The sequence below is a fragment of the Typopeltis vanoorti genome, chromosome 10 (assembly GCF_054136105.1).
Source record: "Typopeltis vanoorti isolate ZY-2024b chromosome 10, IOZ_Tvanoo_1.0, whole genome shotgun sequence".
Taxonomy (NCBI): domain Eukaryota; kingdom Metazoa; phylum Arthropoda; class Arachnida; order Uropygi; family Thelyphonidae; genus Typopeltis; species Typopeltis vanoorti.
In genome coordinates this window covers 100,902,778-100,925,334 of record NC_143558.1, presented here as the reverse complement: position 1 = coordinate 100,925,334, position 22,557 = coordinate 100,902,778, and the positions used below count along the sequence as shown (strand labels likewise).

Sequence of the window (22,557 nt, the reverse complement as noted above, 5' to 3'; positions counted from 1 at the left end):
AACATTAGTAGCATAGTTTGAGGTCAATGATCCATCCACCATCACATGTAATGTGCATCCAGACAAAAAAATCTGGCAACCTAGTTGCAGAAGACAGACCACATGATGCTGGCTTAGTTAATATGCTTTTTTGCCAAACACGATCAAATGCATTAGAGATATCAAGGGAATCCACTTGTGATTTCCCTAAACTTTTCCATGACATGCCGCTGAAGGCGGGTAACATAAGCAAGAAGATCTGCTGTTTATCAACAGTGGTGGACTCTGGACTTGTGATCATTTTGTGAGCTGAGAGGATTCAAGAACGCATAGATTGTAGTCCTTGGAACACTAGACAGTTGTTCTTTACTAAGAGGAAAAATGGGTTCAGCAGATTTAGAGTTGAACCATAAATGGATGTTGATCATCTGCTTACATTTTGATAGGCTTAGATGACAATAGAGGAATGACAGATGTTTTGTACAACACTCCTGAAAATACCATGAAAAGGCATAGAACAGAAACAGAATTTCTGAGAAAGTGGTCTGAGTAAGCCTATGAAAGAGAGATTATTAGTTAGCCAAGCTATTCTCTTCTGTATTGCATCAAGAATTTTTAGGTGCACTATGAAATGCAAGAACAGTATTCTAATATTGGGTAAATTTGGGATTCACACAGAGTTCGTAGCAGTGGAGATGAGAAGTAGTGTTTTAGCTACTTCTCATATCTTAATCCATAAGATAGTTTGCTAAGTATGCCTCAATGCTGACCTCTGTGATTGAATGCCTTGGAGAGGTGAGTAACAACCACATATGTTTCTATAAACCTTTCCATTCTTGTTTCCAGATGTGGATAATTGAAGACATCAAGATTTTGTAAGCTGAGGAGGCCTTTTCCACTACAAATTTAACCACCTGCCCACATACATTACTGTTGTGTTATAGGTTTTGTAACCTCTCGTGTGGAATTAATAAGTCAACCCAATATGAGAAACATGACCTTATTTGGGAATCTAGACATTGTTCAACATATGAGAAAGAACCGTAGTCTTTCTTTCTTTCATGCCAAAAAAAGACACAGGTAAACTGTGTTTTGGCAGTATTGAGTTGAAAGCCATCCTCATTCTGTTGTATAATAACAAGGAAGTTGTATACATAGTATTGCTGATAATAGTACACTCCATTCCTCCTATACATTTAACAAATTTAGCAGTGCCCAAATATTCAAAGAAAATCATCTATGTATAGGAGGAAGAGGATGGTTGGAAAATCCAAAGAAGGAAAGCCATCCGCTGTGAAATAGAAAATAACCAGAAAAGAAACTGACCACCTAATACAAAGGGTAGAAGATAAAATCATAAGGTAGTAGCTTGCAGAATACATTTTTATGCAGAAATTCAAACAGTAACCACATGAATTTCTCCAACTTTTCTATATCTTGTGTCCAGATGTGGGTGATATTGGCAAAGAGATGTACTATGAATCAAGAGAAGTCAGTCGGTGATTGATTGATTATTTGCTATCCAGGTGTAGAAGTGCAACTTCTGGTGACCTTGATTATTCAAAGAACTAAACTGATGTTTAAAAGTTAAAGCTAGATGACTAGGAGGAGACTTCTACATAGCTTTTTAAAAAGAGGGAAAATTGACTGAGGGATTCTGACCTAATGTTCAATCCTTACTTTCTTGTGGTTCACTGCATCAATATGCATCTACCTGGATACTGAAGGAATGGGAATGGGCTGGCAATTTGGACTTTAGCCAACAAAATTGTATTTTTAGTAGTTTAAACAAAATAATGTAAAACATGATGGAATTTCATGCTCTGGTTGAGGTGTTGCCCAGTTAAACAAGTCTTCTGCTATTTTTGTCTGGAAACCAGAGTGAAGAGTGAAAAGTCTGTTATTGAAACAAATTTCAAATCACCATCAGCAGAATTCAAAATTGGCGCTATCAATGTGAGAAGCATCAGTGGAAAAGAAATGGAACTGAGATAAGAATGAGAAGAATTGGAGAGGTACCAGTATGATGAATAACAATGAAACTAACTGAATGAATTTTGTTGCAGGTAAACTTGGGCACTCATAAAGTTTCCATACTGGTATCTTCAGTATACTGCTTTTGCTGCCAGGAGTGCTGCTGCTAATTTTCTTTAAAAATGGCTTCAGTACAGGAAAAAGTCCAATGCGTTTGCACACCACTTTGCAGTATGCAAACGTTTGAAATTGTTTGCATACAAAGTCCAAATTTTTCAGGAGATAAAGCCAGATGATCGTCCATGGTGTGAAGAATTTGCTAACCTCATTTTGAACTGCATCAATGAGGATAATGATTTTTTGCAGCGTGTTTGTTTTTCTGATGAGGCAACATTTCACATGAGTGGAATGGTCAACAGACACAATGTAAGTATCTGGGGATCTGAAAATCCACATGCCATAAAAGAACACATTCGAGCTAGTCCAAAACTCAATGTGTGGTGTGGACTAATGCATTATCGAGTGATTGGCCCTTTCTTCTTTCTTGAAAAAGAAATTAATGGACATGTGTATGTAGACATGCTCAATAATTATGCCATTCCTCAGCTACAGTAAATGCAACCAAATGTTAACAACAGGACTGAGCCCCCCCCCCATTGGTCTCGTGATGTTCGCAATCATCTTAATCAAGAATTCCTGAATCACTGGATTGGCAGAAGAGATGGCCCCCGAGGTCACCGGACATTATACCCCTAGACGTGTTACTGGTGGTGCACATGTTGAAGTTATATAACGATATAATGTTATATGTCGATATAACGCAATCTACAAATTCTAGTAACCCTTTATCTTTTCACTACTTGTTATTTCTTGCTACTACAAATTGTAGTAACCCTTGGTACTTATACAACGCGGTTTCGATATAACACAGTCTACAAATTGTAGTAACCCTTTATCTTTTCATATATTTTTCATCGCAGGACTTAAAAATCAAATTTATCTTCGTTAAATTTGTGTCTGTCCGTATAGTGCATGTAGTTATAAGTAACAAATTTATATTAGGGGGAAATACTCTTTAGTACGCATGTACGTCAATTGTTTACCGTATAAAGTGTTTATTGTTGAAAATTGTCTTCTTTTTCTCCCAGGAAAGTGTATTAATCTCAAGCTGTATATTTTCTGGTGAGTTACATATATAATTAATATGTAATGCTTTTTTTATGTAAAAAATTTATTTTTATAGTAATGGCCACTAAAACTGTAACGAAAGGGGAAAAACCAACATTGAAAAGAAAATTAATTTCTCTCGAAGAAAAATTAAAATCTTGGATTGGTTGAAAAATGGAGAAAAACCAGGAGTTATTGCAGGGAGTGGTGCACCCAGAGGGGGCCAAGGAACCCTTCCCCCCCAAAGGAAAAAAAAGGGGGGGAAACACTAGAAAATTTTCCAAAAATCTTTTCCTAATTAAAATAATTTTTTTTTTTAATTATTTATGTTGTGTCTTGTCTTCTATTTCTATACTACTTATGAATTGGCGACCATTGCAGATGCTCAGTCATAGGTCGTATGAAATGTGTAGTGTGTATTCTCAAATCATCTACTCAACTCCTCCCCCCCCCCCCACACACACACACACAAAGATTAAATCCTGAGTGCATTACTGGTTGCAGGGACTATGAATTTAAATGAATCAACAATTCGAACAATCAAACAAAATGAACATAAATTCCAAGAAAGTGTTCGGTAAGTGCAAATGCATTGCTCATGTACATGATATTCTAATAGAAAAAAATAGAGAAATCTCTAATGATTTAGATAGAAGATAGCACTCAAAAGAAAATTCCTTTGGATGGAAACCTTATTAAACAAAAAGCTTGCAAAGTTTATATCAACATTTAAAAGAACTTGATCAACATTCTTCAGAAGAAAGCTCTCAGCATGGAATTTGTGCCGTAAGGGTTGGTTCGAAAACTTTAAAAGCAGTTTTCTTTGCATAATCTTAAAATCCAGGGAGCATCAGCAGACGTAGAAGCTGCTGAAAACAAAATTAGTGAATTAATTGATGGGGGAGAACAGATTTAAATGAGGAAGAACTGATACAATTAATAGATGACGTTGAACCAAATGGCGGTGAAAGTTCTGCCGAAATTCTGATTGTGATGAATCCATTAAAGAATTCAGTTTAAAGAAATTAGCAGAAGGATTGGGTTTGGCAAGAAAGTTAGGAAGTTATTTTATGGATAATAATCCCTCAATGGAGCACTCCGGAATATTCACGAGACAATTGGATATTTTTTTTAGATCCATATGAACTTAATAAAAAATTGCCGCATAGTGATAAGCAAGGTCTTATTACTGACTTTTTGATAACTAAACCAGCCACAGTATGCAATGAGAATTATACAAATGATATACAAGAGATTCAAGTGATGACAACGTCCGGCCACTGCTAAATAAAGAACATCTATGAAATGTCAGTTTTGAAGACAGTGATGACGATTAAAATATTCACTTTATTTTATTTTGCCTAAAACATTTATGCATTATGTGCAATGAAGTTTATGTACAATGTGTAATTTTTATAATTTTATACTATGTATCTGTTTCATAGTTTGTATGTTTTCTTAACTTACATGAATTACCTGAATTAAAATATATTTAAGGCACGGCATGATAAACTGTGTGTATAACATCGGACCTCCCAAAATGAGTCTTTGACTCCATGGAGGTTTTTTATAATAATAATAATAATAATAATTTTTGTTGGATAAGTCATTGCTGTTTATATAAAACATTGCTGTTAAAAAAAAACGATTTCGGAACATAACCCTACTTTTTCTGTGTGATCTGAGTCTCGCATAACACGATTTATATAATGTGGCATTTCTATGGAACCTAACATCCATGTTATACGAGGGTTACTTGTATATTATAATCAGGGTGAACATTTGTGGACACATCCTAAATACAATAGCAGTTAAATGAATAGAAAATCCTCGACACCACAAGGTAAACGAGGAAGGAGGGATTAATAATAATAAGATATATATGTGCCAGCCTGGTTGGCTGAGTGGTTAGCGTATCTGCTGTCCAGCCAAGAAACTGTGGGTTCGAATCTCTCGTAGACATGGATGTTTGTGATTGTCTTCTCCCAATATAGACTGGGTCACCATGGAAGTAGTAGACCCAAAACCTCCTGCAATGGGAGAGGCCTTTATCCTACAGTGGGTAGAAAAATAGGCTGTTAATTTTATTTAGGTTATCCAACATCCCTGAGGGAAGGGTCATCAATGAACCAAATTGCTCTCCTCTGGACAGCATCAAGAATTTTTAAGGTTTTTAGGTGCACCACCCTAAATGTGTGTACAGTATTCTAAGGATGGGTGGGTTTGGGATTTATAGTTTAGTAGATGGGTGGGTGGGTGTAAAATAGCTTCTTGAGCAGAAAAGAATGCCTGGTTTTTTTTTGAGGCTGAGGAAGCTATTGATGTGATATGTCTGTGGTAAGAGAGGTGTTGGAGGTAAATGTCCAGAGAGAGAGAGTTCACACATCACCTGTCTGGTGATGTGTGTATTACTGAGGTTGAGAAAAGGTGAGCTGAGATCCCTTTTGTGAGAGTAAAAGGCAGGACTGTGTTTTGGCAGAAAGTGACTAGGTTATCTTTGCCCCACTGAAGGATGGGGGAGATCAGTGTTTAAGGCACTGGTTGCAGATGATCTTGATGTAAGGGATGTCTGGGAAATACATTGATTTGTGGAAGAAGTAGGATTGGTGGAGAGTGCTATTGTCAGCAAGCTATGAATAGGATTTGTAGTGATTGAGAGTAGGTCATTTTTGTGTAAGAGAAAGAGAGTAGATGAGAGAATGGAGCCCTCAGGTACTCCTGCATTGGTGGCAAAACTCGAAGAGATGGTGCCATCCACCATGACACGCAGTGAATGACCAGAGAGAAAGTTGGCTATGTAGTTACAGAGACTGGCAGGTAGACTGAAGGAAGGCAGTTTGCAGAGCAGGCTCTGATGTTAAACACTGTCGAGGGCAACATTTCTCTGAACCTTTCCATGGCACATGTCCAGTGGTGTGTGTGTGTGTGATGTAGGCTAAGATATCAGCAGTATATTTGGATTGGTAGAATCTATACTAGTGGTCACTGATTAACTGGTGAGCTGTTTCTAGGTAGTGAAGAAGTTGACCATTGATAACTTTCTCCATTATTTTGAGTTTTGATAAAACACATTAGTTTCGTCAACTAATGTGTTGACGAAAAACAAGCACTTTTCGTCATACAGTGCATGGTCCGATCTCAAGTGGTGAAGCGCTAGAGGGTGCTTTTCAGTGAACACTTATAAGTTCTGGTTTTTGCAGTCATCGTTATTTCTACTGTGGAGTGCAAAAAGGATAGATTCTTTCACAAATCAGGAGAAGGCTGACATGCATTTCATTTACGGAGCTGCGGACGGGAATGTGAGGGAAGCCCAAAGACTACCGAGAGCGCTTTCCGACCAGACACATGCCTGATCATAAAACCTTTCAGCGATTGCACCGGAATCTGTGCAACATGGGCTCCTTTGTCAGCGGCATGCAGGATACAGGGCATGCAAGGAGTATGGGGATGCCATGTATTACAGAGGAAATTCTATGTAGGGTTGCAGATTGTCCCGAATGTAGCACTCAGACAATTTCCTATGCCATATGTGTGCCCCAATCAATGGTGTGGCGAGTTCTACGAGACAAACGATTACACCCCTACCATGCACAAAGGGTGCATGCCTTGACATCAATAGATTACCGGCCTTGTGTGGATTTTGCAGTGGTTCCTGCCACAGACTGCAGTGCAGCCAAACTTTGATGCACATGCCTTATTCACCGACGAATGCGCCTTTACACATGAGGGCATTTTTAATACCCACAATTATCATGTGTTGTCGAGCAGAAATCCGCACACCACACTGTCCACATTCGTACCAGTGCCGTTTCTCCATAAATGTTTGGGCTGGAATCCTACATGACCATTTGATTTGGCCCATACCTTCTGCCAGCATGACTGAATGGGAGAACGTACCTCGTATTTTTACAAGAGGTCTTGCCAGAATTACTGAACCTTGTTCCAGCAAACATTCAAACACTTATGTGGTTCCAGCATGATGGAGTGCCACCCCGTTTCAGCGTGGATGTGCAGAACGCCTTGGATGCAACATTTCCAGGACGATGGATTGGTTGGGGTGGTCCCATCGCTTGGCCGCCCCGATCGCCCGATCTCTCATGTCTGGACTTTTTCCTATGGGCCATATGAAAAGCCTGATCTACGATAGCCCCATCGATTCCAATGAGGACCTTATTGCCAGGATTTCTATTGCCGTTGCTGCTGTACGAGAAATGCCTGGTGTTTTCGCCAATCACTACGTCGAAGGTGTGAAGCCTGCATTAATGTTGGCAGTCGCTCTTTTGAGCAGTTTCTGTAATTTGTTCAATAAAATTCTTTAATTTATGTTGTGTAATTTCTGCAATTGTTTCAAATCTCCTGTCATTCTTGTGTTTCTTCATTTCCTGACACAGTAGTTGCTAACCCCTAGCACTTCACCGCTTGAGTTCGGTCCATGCAATGACGAAAAGTGCTTGTTTAGGTGTGTTCTATCACCCCTTAAAGTTTGGCCCAAGAGTTCTCACCCTGTATATATATGGATAGCATATGATAAGTTCTTTCATTTCCTTCATTTTTTTAGGACTTCTAAAATGACTAATACTGAGAGTGAATCTAATGTCTTTTCAAAATCAATAAAGGCCTGACCTAAGGTTTTTGTAACTCATCTTTTCATTGATTTGTCTTATTACATATATATGTTCAATAGTGTTAAAGTTTTTTTCTAAATGTGCTTGTTCTTGAGGTTGGCAAAAATCTAGTTTATTTTTATTTAGTCGCTAATAATTTTTATAAAAATTTTGCATATTGTTGAAAGAAGAATGACAGGATGGTAATTTTTAATATCTTTTTTATTTTCCTTTTTAAAACTATAATATGGATAGTACTCTTCCCGATCTTTGGTATTCTTTTCTGTCTTAAGCAGGATGCATAAATTTTACTTTGTGCATTCATGACTGGTTCACCACCTGTTTTCAAAACTTCTCTTAGTATGTCATCCTCATCTGGTGCCTTCCCACTATTCATCAATGGCAGAATTATATTGAAAATTAAGATATTAGGAAAGAACTTGGCATTATTAGTGTTCAGGAATGTGTAAGCAGAGATAATTTGAGGTAGTATGGTCACTTGAAACAGATTGATTGCCAGGATGGAAAAAGATATTGATACAGTAAGAAATACCTTAAAAGACCAAAATATAAGATCTAATAGTATTTGAGTCCTGGAAATTAACAGATTAATTTGGAGGAAAACTGTTAATAGAAAGTTAATAATGATTAACTTTTTAATTTAGTACTGACTTATATCCTGTACATTCCCTAAGGGTTCATTCATATCAGGAATTTGATAATTATGATTATAAAGCGAGGGCAATAGGCCAGTCGTTAGAATAGGTTCAATAAACTAGATAACAGATGATTATGAATTTTTCCAAAGAAAATATATAGAATGAGTATTATTATTATTATCTGAGACCTCCAGGGAGTCAAGGACTCATCGAGGGAGGCTGCAAATTACCCAACCCAGCTATCATACCTTCCCTTAAATTCATTTACACTAGATGCACTCACTACCCCCTAAGGGAAAATTATTCCACTCACTCACTGCTCTCTGGGAGAAAAACCTAGCTCTTAACCCTTTCTTGACTGAGAACAACCTTAACTTCCATGGATGCCCCTGTGTTCTCTCCCCACCTTCCATATAACGAAAAATTTCATCATTTGAAATTCTATAACACCCATTCAAAAGTTTATAGACATCTATCATATCACCCCTCTTTCTCCTGTTAACCATAGTCTGTAATTCACTTACTCGCAATCTGCCCTCATAATCTAAATCCCATAATCCGGATATTATCTTTGTAACTCTTCTTTGCACCCTTTCCACAGGGTATTACGAGGGTTGTTTGAAAAGTTTGGTAAAAAATAATTTAAACACATTTTTGGAAAAAATCACCTTTATTTCTCAACATAGTCTCCATCTATGTCTACACATTTGGTCCAGCAAGTTTTCAATTTTTTCATCCCATCTAAAAAAGTAGCATTTGTCAAATTGGGCAAAATAGTCATTGACAGCCTTGATGACATCCTCATTCGAAGAAATTTTTTTGTATACTGAGCCAAATTTTTAAGTTTGGGAACAAGAAGAAGTCACACGGGGCCAAGTCTGGAGAATATGGTAGATGTGGAACCAATCCGAACCTCAATTCGTGTAATTTTGCCATTGCAACAGTCGTTGCATGGGATGGTGCATTGTCTTGATGAAAGAGCACTTTTTTGTGTGCCAATCTTGGCCATTTTTTCTTCAGTTCTACTTTTAAACACTCCAACAAAGATGCATAACAAACTGCTGTTATTGTCTTACCATTTTCCAAATAGTCTATCATGATAATTCCTTGGGAATCCAAAAAAAAACAGTGGCCATCTCTTTCCCAGCTGACAAAATGGTCTTCGCTTTTTTCCAGTGCTCTTTCACCGGTCATTGTCCACTGTTTGGACAAGTTGATGGAAGTTTTCTTACTTGGTTATGTTACCAATTATATGTTTGGTTTAATCCTTTATCCAAGTGTAAGCAAACAAAGTTTGCGCATGAAGTATTTTCTGGACAACGCTTGTATAGCAAGATAATGAGAAGTTATACCACCTTTGCCACGAGTTGGTATACTCGTGGTCCTGAAAATACTTCGGGCACAAACTTTGTTTGCTTACACTTGGATAAAGGATTAAGCCAAATATATAATTGGTAGCATAGCCAAGTGAAAAAACTTCCATCAACTTATCTCTAATCCAGAGAATTTTAATAATAAGGTGTGACACCTTTTGACAACTGGTATATGGAAATATGACTTCTCCATTACTTCCACCTTAGTATCACCACCTCTCGGTCTGGCTCCCACTGATGAGACCTCAATAAAGGTTGAAACCGGTCTGGGTAGTGACCCTTCCCTTAATGCATAGCATTATACATGTCTGCAGGGAGATGTGCTTTGCATTATGGGATACTAAGGCAAGTGATGAGAAGTTATACCATCTTTGCCACAAGTTGCCCCAGTCCTGAAAATACTTCAGGTGCAAACTTTGTTTGCTTACATTTGGATAAAGGATTAAACCAAATATATAATCAAATGGTAACTGTTAGCCTTTACTGACACTGTCAGTCTGTTTAAATCATACTTCATGCTGTCTATATTACCTTTTACTAACTATTGCTTGCCACTATTTTTCATGAACAGAAAGTAATGGTATCCCTTCACAAAATAATAATAATAATGGTAAATAATAATAATCATTTCCTATATGAACAAATGAAATAACAGTAGTAGAATAAGTGCAGATCCCTGCAGCACAATCATCTGGTGGAAAGAAATAATGTTTAATTATTGGGAAATAAAAATGACTAAAGAACTTTATAAAGTTCTTCAATCATTTTTTTTTCTTTCTTTCTTTTCCCCAGCTGAATTATCACTTTTTTATAGAAAGTGAGTGGATTACTAAGCCAGCTGATCCCATAGAATATTATATCCACTCAGTCCTGAATTCTGCCTTCAACTAACTTTTCGAATACTTTAACCACCACTGTAGAGATACTGTTAAATATATAATGCTATCTTTGTCTTCTTTTTGTAGAGGAACTATCTTGTCCTCTTTCCACTCCCTTGAGACTTTACTAGTGCTGAGACTTAAACAGCCTTGGTCAAACCCTTGCCTGTTTATTTTTTTGCGATTTCTTGTAACATACAAGCAGATATCCCATCTAATCCAGTGGCTTTATTCATATTTGCATTTCATAATACCCTGTGCATCTCAGTTTATCATTGAATGGTACACTCTTACAAAGTGATCATTCAATAATTCAACTATTCTCTCTCCCCTCCCTCCATAGTGGAAGAACCATTGCAGATTTCCTTAGGTCTACTAATTTTCTTCCATCATGTGATTATGCTTTCCTTATTGTGCTGATTACTCTTCTTGCTGTTCACAAGTTTGTTGATCACATTTATCTTTATATTTCCATTATAACCTTTTTTGGAGTTCCTGCCTAACGTTGCCACTCATCCATTTAACTCCTACCTGATTTGTTTTTTGACATTATATATGCAGTCTGATACTACTTCCCTCAAAGATTCTGTAACCATTCCTCATGCACAGCTAATATCCTTCCCTCCAGTTTCTTATACCATGACAATGCTCCAAATTGGTTATAATCATTGGCTTTGTGGATCCATAAATTTCCCTTCTTAACTGAAAATTAAGATGCATGATCACTTTTCCCTATTGGTGGCAAAGTAGTTTACTTGGTTACAGACAAATTCTCTAATGCTGTCACCAGATCTAGCACTCTCAGAGTGCTTTGTCTCAAATAATTATCTCTTAGTAGTTGTATAAATTTCTTTTCCTCATATGTCTTTTCTCCTTCAGTTGGTTGATGTCTCCCTCATAATAATTACTTGTTCTGTGCCATTGAGATAATTTGCTGGTGCATGCTGTCTGTATCTTTCTTTCTCTGCACTTCTTGCCCTGTTTCATCATGTCATGATCATTCATCCACTTTCTTTCAAAATTGTAAGAATATAAGCAGCTGCTCAAGAACATTCATTTACTGTTCAGCATCAAACTTAGCAAACCAACTTCTCTTTCTGTTTTTTAATTCCCACCAACTGTTCTTTGGAACAGCTTTTCTTGCTCTGTCTTTCCCAAAGGCCGCAGCCTTCATCTGTTTAAAAAATATATTTTTATTTCATGTGCGAACTACAGAAAATGTAAGATCATACATATAAATGATTAAAAGCATACATTTAAAGAAATAGACATTAAAAGAATACAGATTAAAAGCATTAAGAGACAAAAATGACGCTTGCATAAAATATTACACAAAAACATAAAATGTCAAATTTCACTCATCCAGTGATTAATATACTTTAGCACGTTCATTGCCAATCACACGATATCGCGTGCTGCGAGTTCTCACGAAACGGCCGATCACGCGTTATTGCGTGGACGTCGCTATCAAGTAAAAAAAATTTGGCCACCACACGAAATTCCAATTTTCAACTTGGCAATGAACGTGTTAAAGCTGTTTCTTTACACTGCATTAAATCTTCTTGGGTACATATATTATTAATGTCTGTTAGGCAGCATTGCAGAAGCTGATCCATGGTTTGTGTTTTACCACATGTATGTGTAGCCCCCCCATCTGGCCATATTCTGCTTTGATATTCCTATTCCGGAACAGAGTCTATTCGATGTCTTCCATCTTTGCCGGATGGAAGAGATTCTTTTACGTTCAGAGCCTCTGGAGATGGTTCTTGCCACATTGTTGACCTTGTGGCTTTTATGGACTCAACCAACAGTTCCACTGAGTGAATAAAACTTTTCCTTGAGTTTAGCCTCCTATTTACTGCAACATGTCCATACAAAGGATGCAGTTCATCATTTAGTTGTTGTTTCCACTCATATCTACTCCGTGTTGTTCTTCTGATATGAGGAGGCACAATTCCAGACAGTAAGTATAGATGGTCAATTTTTGTAGGCTTAAGGCAGCTGGTAATGTGCCGACACGTTTCATTAAGAATTTTGTCAATAATTTTGACATGTGATGATCTTTCCCAAACAGAGCTAGCATACTCGGCTATCAAAAAGCAAAGTGCCAGTTTAGAAGTGTGCAGTACTCGTGGACTTGCACCCCACCGAGATGATGTTAATCGGCGCAGGATATTATTACATGTTTGAATTTTAGCTGCTGTCTTCTCTATGGGTCGCTTATAATATAAAGTCCTATCTAGTGTGACACCTAGGTAAGTTGGATTTCGATAATTGACCAATTTCACGCCGTTCCATTCTACCTTCAACTCTCCCCTTGCCTCCCTATTATCGAGATGGAAAAGACAACTTTCAGTTTTACTGGGATTTGGTTTTAGTTGGTTTTCCTTATAGTAAACTGTAAGGGTTCCTAGTTCTTGTGTGAGCTGCTTCTCAGTGTTATCAAAGGATTTTGCTTGATAAGCTATTGGCCGGTCATCTGCATATAAGAAGGTTCTTGAGTGTGGGTTTATAGGTTGATCGTTAGTATATATATATTGAAGAGGAGGGGAGAGAGCACACTTCCCTGAGGTAGACCATTTTTCTGGATTTGCCATCTGCTCTTAAAAACATAAAACATAATAAATATGTTAACATATGCCTTTGTTGTTCATACCTTCTTACCCGTGCAGAGCACTGATGTGTATTAGATTTTGCACTCTTTTACTTGTGGGTTTGATATTTTACTTGTAGGTTTGATAGATAAAAAAAAAAAAAAACTTTAATGGTTGGCTGAGTTGTTAGCAAATCTGCTCTCCAACCAAGAGGCTGCAGGTTTGAATCCAGTCACGGGCACGAATATTTGTGAATGTCTTTAGGTGGGAGATAGATATCACTCAGTGTGAGGCCACCACCCCACTTATTTGAGGCCTGAAGTGGCTTGAAAAAGTTCCACATTTGGTCTCTTTTTGGACCTGGTAAAAAATTAATAAAAAAAAAAAAAATCCTTAATTTACCCACAGTACAATGTACTCTAGGTTTATAGAAGCATTTTGTAGGTGAGAGCCACATAAAAAAAAAAACTCATTCGTTGATGGAAAAGAGAGGAAGGTTGTGTTCCATTAGGATTTAGATCGAAAGTAAATGGTCAGGGTAAATGAGTTTTTGCATCCAAATTAAAATTTTAAATACATTAACTGAAATGTCTGCAAAACTCAGGTTGATGTGAATGGACCTGTTACAAATTATACTGTATGCAGATTTAACTATAGAAGAGGAGGAAGACTGTTATTTGGATGGTGGGGGGATTCAGCTACTATTGGAACCTGCATTTTGGCTTCACTTAATCAACAGGAATAATGGTTATTAGTTTGTTTTAAAACATGGTGATACATAGTGTTGGGAATACATGCATTTATAAAATGCCTGCATGCATTTATAAAATGATTACATATAAAATCACTGACCACTGATTTTGTATATCTAACATGCTGACTTTGAGTATCTTTCACAGAGAGAGCTTATTGCATATAAAAATAGGATCAATCTTTAAATTACCAGTGTTGAAATAAAACAAGCTGTTTGTGCCTTGGTGAGTCATGACACTTCTTTGGAACTAAAGCAGTTATTTTTGTGGAAGGTAATCATTTTCTTTCCTTATTGTTACTCATTCCCATCCCATTTCCTCTTGCATATTTGCTTAGTGGCCTATCATGGCCAAGTAACTTTGCTCCTTTGAAACCTAATTAAAGCTCTGATAGGGTGGTTAATCCTATTTGCATAGTGTATCATGGCCATCAGTTGCATGTGTTATGGCTGGTTTGCCTGGAATTCGAACCCAAGTCCTGTCTAGGAGACTTTATCGGGGTTTTTCAGTTGAAGGTGGATTAGTCAGTCTCATATAGAGATGGCAAAATTTATATGTTGTGAAAACATATTGTATCAAGGTAGAAGAATCTATGATTCATAAACACCAAGAGATGCTGACCAATTAGAAATATCTTGACTAGACTTATTCTGAGGAATGCAGTAATTGAGTGGAGTTCACTCATCACAGTAACACTATGACACATGTTGTAATGCATGACAGAAATTAGCATGATGGTTGCATGCCTTGAAACATTTCAAGTGTGTTCATTCTGATTAAACAAAGTTATGGTTAAGGACTAATTTATAAAGTTATGGTAAAGTTCCCATTGTTAAGGACTAATACTAATTGGGGAGAGGGGGGTATATATATATATATATTTGGCAAAAAAAATATATGTATAATAAAATAATGTCATGAGTAACCCACAGCACTTATGTTACAAAAAAACAAGCACAGCTGCACATGGTTAAAAATCTTCATAAATTATTTAAGAAATAACTGATTAGTCTTACTGTATAATTCATATTGATTTATATACTCTATAACAACAGTTTCCTAACTATTTTTGTTTGATGGTATTGCCTAATCTCTTTCATCATATGCACCACTTGTTTACTTCTCTCAAGGTTATGTCCAAACTTGCATTGCCAACTTTAAATACATTGAGATAATAAATTCAAAAGTTTATATAAATCTCTGTGGTCTTTCTGTTTAACTAGGTGCAACTCGGAGCTGTTGCACCTAGCGTTTGTGAATTACCAGTGCACAGTATTAGACTGCTTGCTTTAATAGGATTGAATTTTATGTTTATATGAGTGTTAATATTTCACTTGAGCATATTAAATAATTTTGAATAATGCATTGTCGTATCCATTTAACTAGCATTGAACACTTATGTTTCACATTTGTCATTGGGTCTTTTCAGAATGATGATCCTCCTTGTGTGAGGAAGTGTTATCCTGCTATGCAGCATGTTGAAGGTGATATTATTTGGGTTAGAGACTGTGTTCTTCTGAAATCTGGGCCTCGAAAAACTGATCTTCCATTTGTTGCAAAAGTGGCAGCTCTGTGGGAAAATCCTGAAGATGGTAAACCAGAACATGTTAAATTGAATATTTATTTTCAGTTTAGTAATGAGTATAAAGGTTTCAAACATTGTAACATGGAACATAATTCATTGTTTCAAAACCATAATTAATTTACACTTTATGCACAACAAAATATTATAGAACTGGAAAAATACAATTTTTTAATTAGTTCAACTGTATTAGTTGTCTTCATCAGAACTGCCATTTATAAGACATTGTCGAGTAGAAAACATAATTGAATTAAAGGCATATTGTAATAATCATAATTAATTTACACTTCATATACAAAACAAAATATCATACAAAAACTGAAACAAAACAAAACAAAAAAAAAAAAAAAGCCTGTTTCAGGTGGTAGCTATTTAGATTAGAAGATATGATATAGCCTCACCAAATTACTTTAAAACATACTCAAATTTGAAATTTGTGCAGTGGGTATGTGTCATTTGCTATTCTTATCTTCTGATTTCAGATTGCAGGAATGATAACTCAAGAAATAACAAAGCATAATAACTGCCTTTTAAAGAAGGAATAAATGAGCATTTTTGAACTGGAGAAAAGGATATGCATACATTAAACTGCATAAGAATTCAATTTTCATTTGGAATATGTTTTTAAGTATGCAGTCAAACTATGATGTAATTTTTGAGATTATGAGTCTTCATAATTTGATTTTGTCAGTGATTGAGAGGTTTTTGAAAGTTGAGGGCTATATTGTTTTCTTTGTTATGGTGAATTGGAGTCTTGTTATCTTGCTACAGAAAAAAATTCTAACATAACACTTCTGTAGGAGTGGGTTCATCCCCCCCTCCCTCTCCCAACATGATTCAAGATGTACTGAATAGGCTACAGAGAATTAGTAAGCATTCAGCAGCAACAGAATATAATCTTTTAGTTGTACAGGATATCAAACATAAAAGGAGATAAACACATTGAGGAAGGCTATATAAGTGTTTTTTTTTTCCAAGTCTCACTACAAAACCTGAACACAAGTCTACAAAGTCTCAACACAAAACAGCAAATAACAACAATGGATGCATTATAATTACAGAAAAATAGCTAATGAAAGAGATTACCAGCAAGGCCGGCATATAGTTGCATATTTGATGTATAATGAGGGCTTTTGAATAATTGAAGATTGACTGCCTCTTTACCTTCCAGTATCTAAAAACAAAACCTAACTCCCCCTATAACTAGTTAATAACTATAACTAGCATGCAATGAAAGTGAAAAAGAATCATATAATAGAGAATGTGACCATCATGTCTTTGGTCCCAATATGGATACAGGTTCAAATGGAAATCCTGGCTATAAATTGAAAACAAGGCATTATGCATAAGAAGGACCTTATGCTCCTCTGCATGTGATATGCCCCAAATAAATTTCACTTTGCTTTGAAAATCACAATAACTTCTTATCATGTATGCATGCATATATACACTTACACAAACAGAAAACCTGTCCCAAAGTAAGATATTCTCAACACTTGCTAAGATCATATGGTAAAAGAGTGGGACTGGGGGGGGGGGGATTCTCCTTAACCTTAAAATATATAGTCAACTCACAGTCAGTTCAAAAACATGTGTTACTGAAAATCTAAATTACAGATTAAAATTTATATTCTAACCATATACAGTCATTAAAAAAAAAAAAAAAGTGATTTTTGGAAATGCCAAAACAATATTAGCAAGATTCCAGTGGTTCATGGATAACTTGGCCACAAGCAACTATAGGTATCCCTTCCAATACTTTTGCTGACCTGCTTTTAAGGCTTAATGACCAACAAATTGAGCTGCTGGATCAAAGCTTCATGGGACTTAAGAGCCAAGACAATCAAGATAACAGTGCAGTAAAGTAATCACCTGCCTATCCTATTTTGCCATTGCCCCATCACCCATTTGCCACTGAACCGACTTCATGCATTCATATTGCTTACTGTCTGTATACACAATTAAGAGGCTTAACTTATTGAAATAGTAGTGTATTCAACTACTTATTCAAATTATAACTCAAACCAGGTAATGAAAATTAAATATTCACTGATATAGTGAATATATAAATATTATAATAGTTTTTTAATGTAATATAATTTTTTTTAGTCTAAACTTGTGTCATGTAAAATTTCTATACTAATGTTTCATTTTGAGAGCATCATTTTTGTCTGTCTAGAAATCATGAAATCATAATAGCCCTTCTATTAATTCTTCAGATAAAACAATTTCAGAGAAATTTTTCCTTTTCCATCTATGCTGTCATTTTTAATTTGTATAGAATAAATGTTTCCTTTCTGCTGTAGAAATTAGAGAAAATAATTTATTTATTTTAATTTAATTCTATTTTTTCACATTTGTATCCTTCAGGTTTAGCTTTACAAAAAAGTTCTTTAATTTAGGAATTACTTAGGCAAATATTTTTTCTATATTAAAATTTCTACAGTTGTAATCATTCATCGAGGTTTTGTGGGAAAATAATTATGTAAAAGAATGAAAATAATTTTTAATAACTAAATTAAAGAAGGTAAATCAAAAGGTCATGGATGGTAGCATTAGGAGAGAGTGATAAAAACAGCAGACAAATCTAATAGAATGGTGCCAAGTGATTCTTAGATGAAACAGAGAGAGAGAGAGAGAGAGAGATCTTAAGTGAATGTTTATGCACAGATGTCACTTTTGAGACTAGAAAGAACCAAGTAGACTCGGATCATTTACTACATTAGCTTCTTGACACTGTGCCTTCTCAGAAAATGATAGCCTTTCTAAATGCCCCACACCAAACCCATTTAAATGCAATCCATCAACTTTAAATCATTCTACCTTTCCTTCAAATTCACTCCATAGATTTACAAATTTGAAACCTCCTTTGCCTCATGCAACTCAGCCATCTCACTATTCATAATCTCTGCTCTCCTCAATTCACTATTGTCATATCTGGGCAACACGTTAATTCCATCAACACTATTTTTCTTTACCTGCCGTAACAACTTCAAGTCCATTGACATTCTTTTTTTCTCCAAACTAAGTTATTTGTGTCCACAACTACCACTAATTTTGACTCCCCATCTTTCCTTTTCTGCAACCATCAGTTATTTGTTTCATTGTTTCACCAGGAAAGCATGTTGTGCACACTTTATTAGTCATCACACTTCCAATGATCAAGTCCCCCCATACAATGATATACGACTATCCTTTGACTCTTTCTTTGTAATAATAACTTTCTCATTCTCATTGGCCAATCTGTTCTTTAGATATTTAATATCCTCTTCCAAATGTTTTGTTCGGTTTTCATTTTCACTGACTTGTTTAAGCTCTTCTACTATTGTTCTGACTCTTGCTCCCATTTCTAATCACTCTAATCTATCCAGACACTTTTCACATATTTTAATGCTTTCCTTCATTTCGTTTACCCAAACAGTTCACAAATCTTTCACGTTTTTTCGGTGCATACATATAGCAATTTTCACAATGCATCCACTGCAAAAAATTAGGTAGAGCTCGATCTTAGTACCAAAGTACATGTGTTTCTTTATGGATGCCATTTTTCAGATGCAGTAAGATTAACTACAAGTAGCAAAACAATATAAACAACAGAGAATTCCAATAACATTACTACTGCAGGACACTTGTATCCAAGCTGAAAAAAAAATGCAGCACAATTTGTGATAAAAAGCCATACTATATGCTAATTCAGTGTTTCCCAAACTTATTTTGGCTTACTGTTCCCTTTTCCAAAAAAAAATTATTCAGCATCCCCCTGGAAACTACTTTCTAAGACCTGACCAGCTCTACCTGATTACCTGATACACATAACAGAAAATCATATGAAAATCATATCAGTAGTTCTTAAGCTTTAAGGGAACAAACAGATAGATATAGAAACAAATGTGCATTTTATTATGCACCTAGTAGAAATTTTTGAAGTTTGGAAATAAGACACCTTGGAACTGAAATTTTCAAATAATTTGCTTTGTGTGTAATTTGTGTTAGTAAGGTATTGACTAGGTATCAAATATGCACTACATCAAATTGCTAACTGCTTGTCACACAATTCAGAAACAATCTAAAACCGATATCATATGTCTCACGTATTTATAGTATTATACAGTGAACAAGTCATAACATGCATGTGTTCCTGCTGATGCGTACTGGACGAAAGTTCTCACTGCCAACACTTTGGTTGTTAAGACCTGTCGTTGGCTGTAACTTGCATTTTATACGTTTTCTTGGAAAATGAAGCAACCATTACAATCTTTACTTACGTTATACAACAGTTATATCATCAAAATTTTCAACACCTAATTTTTGTCCTTTATGATTTCACTGCCCCCTTTTGCTCGTGAGGCAACTATCCCCCTCCCTCCCCAGATCGTTCCAGTGTCACGAGGGGGAGGTACCACCCACTTTGGGAACCATTGCACTAATTAATAACACTTTTTTAGCACAGCTCAAATCTGCCACTACATTCACTTGCAAAACTAATGCCACTTTTTCATTTGACTTGGAAGCCTGCTGATGCATAATCTAACAGCATGCCATGGAACCACTTTACTGCCATACTTTTGATTGGAGTACTGGCTCCCTATTTAGTTATAATTCATTGTTTTCATCAAGCAAGTAGAGACTCTGGTATAAAGACCAAACACTGTTAACAGCCACTACTAATTTCTATTACACTAGGTAGTAATACTTCACTGGTCTGTTAGTGTCATCTAGAAGTGTTCTTGGTAGAGCCTCTGCTACTAATGACTCAGCAAAAAGTTAAGCAAGTTTAAGCATGGGTAGTAGTTGGAAGGGGTTCAATCATTCGATGCTGTTGGCACACTCTCCCTCAATGTGTCTTTGGACTCCTTGGAGGTGTTCACATAATAATAATAATAATAATATTTCCTCCCACTAGGGAAAAATATCCTTTTGAGACAGCAATACTTGCCTTGTTCATGGAAAGAAACTGCTCATTAGTCTCTATGGAATTACAAGATTCATTTCAGAGGCCTTGTACTCCACACACCACAAGTTACATTGTACCTTGCTTTGAACACATTCACTGTCAGCTCACTTAAGACCAATCCTGTTAATACATTCCACTTGCTGTTCTCTAAGCAAAAAGCCTTCTTTTGCTCACTTAATCGCAATATCTTATATAGCATCCAGGGAACCTTTTTGTTTTCTCACCACTTGTTCTCCTGTGCAGTATTTCCCCTACATTTAATAGGCTCATTTTGCTAATATTTAAAAGCATATCACCTCTCCCTCTTCCTTCCCCCCTCTCTCCGTCAATTGCTGTTTCATCAAATGCAAAAGCTAAAAAAAAAACCATGCATTCATCTCTTTTGGTCAGTACAGTTGTCACATTATTATAAATTATTAACAGAATGTGTGCATGCAGCACACAAAATATTACATTTTTTCCCTCCCTATTTCAGAAACAAAGTACAGGTAACCCTCGTATAACGCGGATGTTAGGTTCCATAGAAATGCCGCGTTATATAAATCGCTTTATGCAAGACTTAGATCACATAGAAAAAGTAGGGTTATGTTCCGAAATCGTTTTTTTTTTTTTTTTTAAGATTATATTAATAATGACATATCTAACAAACGTATAGTTTTATTTAATTCAGGTAATTCATGTAAGTTAAGAAAATATATAAACTATGAAACAAATACATAGTATAAACTTATAAAAATTACAAATTGTACGTAAACTTCGTTGCACATAATACATAAATGTTTTAGGCAAAATAGAAGGAAGTGCATAATTTAATTGTCATCACTATCTTCAATATGAGCATTTCGTAGATGTTCTTTATTTAAGAGTGGCCGGACGTCGTCATCACTTGAAATCTCTTGGACATCATTTGTATAATTCTCATTGCATACTTAAGCTGCTTTAGTTATCAAGAAGTCAGTAAGACCTTCCTTACCACTAAGCTGCAAGTTTTTTATTAAGTTCATAATGAAATACAGAGATAAACAAATATTGAATTGTCTCGTGAATTATCCGGAGTTTTCCATTGAGGGATCATTATCCAAAAAATAACTTTCTTGCCAAGTTCAATCCCTCTGCTAATTTCTTTAACGGATTCATCACAAACAGAATCTTCCGCATTTCCCTGCCATTTGGTTTGACATCATCTATTAATTATGCCAGTTCCTCCTCATTTAAATCTATTTCCCCATCAATTAATTCACTTATTTCATTTTCAAAAGCGCTCTAAGTGGCTGTTACTATAAAAATAAATGTTTTACATAAAAAAACATTATATATTGTATGTAACTGACCAAAAAATAAAGTGCTCAGTTTGAGATTAACAAACTTATGATTTTTAATGTGCTTTCCTCGCATAAAATGAAGACAATTTTCAACAATAAACACTTTATACGGTAAACAATTGACGTACCGGTGTGCTAAAGGGTATTTCCCCTGATATAAATTTGTTACTTATAACTACATGCACGATACGGGCAGACGCAAATTTAAAGAAGATAAAATTTGATTTTTAAGTTGCACGTTGAAAAATATATGAAAAGATAAAGGGTTACTACAGTTTGTAGATCATCTTATATCAAAATCGTGTTGTATAAGTACCGCGTTCAATAAGGGATACTACAATTTGTCGACCGCGTTATATCGAAACCGCATTGCATAAGTACTGCGTTATACGAGGGTTACCTGTATTTGTACAAAAAAATTGAGTGCGCAAATGCAAAACATTAGGAAGTATCAACATGCTCTTATCAGAGAGAGAGCTCTAACACTTTTCCTGTTTACTTATTAACAATGAAACCTGTACTGATTAGTCCACTGTAAATACAACTTGTTTTCAAGGAAAGAGTACATTACACTTGTCTCATTCAAAAGGTTTGTGTGTACAGAGAGAGAGAGAGAGAGAAAAATTGAAACAAAACCACTCTTAAATCCTTACTACCTTCTATAAAGGCTTCTATTTGGATTGTTTTATATTCTAATTAACTAGCTTCACTTACTGCCA

General features: G+C 35.8%; 1 protein-coding gene across 5 annotated transcripts in view; it reads left to right on the top strand.

Annotated features, from left to right (window-relative positions):
* The window catches only part of LOC150102632 (uncharacterized), a 351,586-nt gene that overhangs the window by 293,048 nt on the left and 35,981 nt on the right, over window positions 1-22,557 (top strand). For all 5 annotated transcript variants that reach the window (XM_090399115.1, XM_090399113.1, XM_090399111.1 and 2 more), the window contains one exon: window positions 15,410-15,572. In XM_090399115.1, coding sequence (XP_090255241.1) covers window positions 15,410-15,572 — 163 coding nt within the window. The remainder of the gene's footprint in view (window positions 1-15,409; window positions 15,573-22,557) is intronic.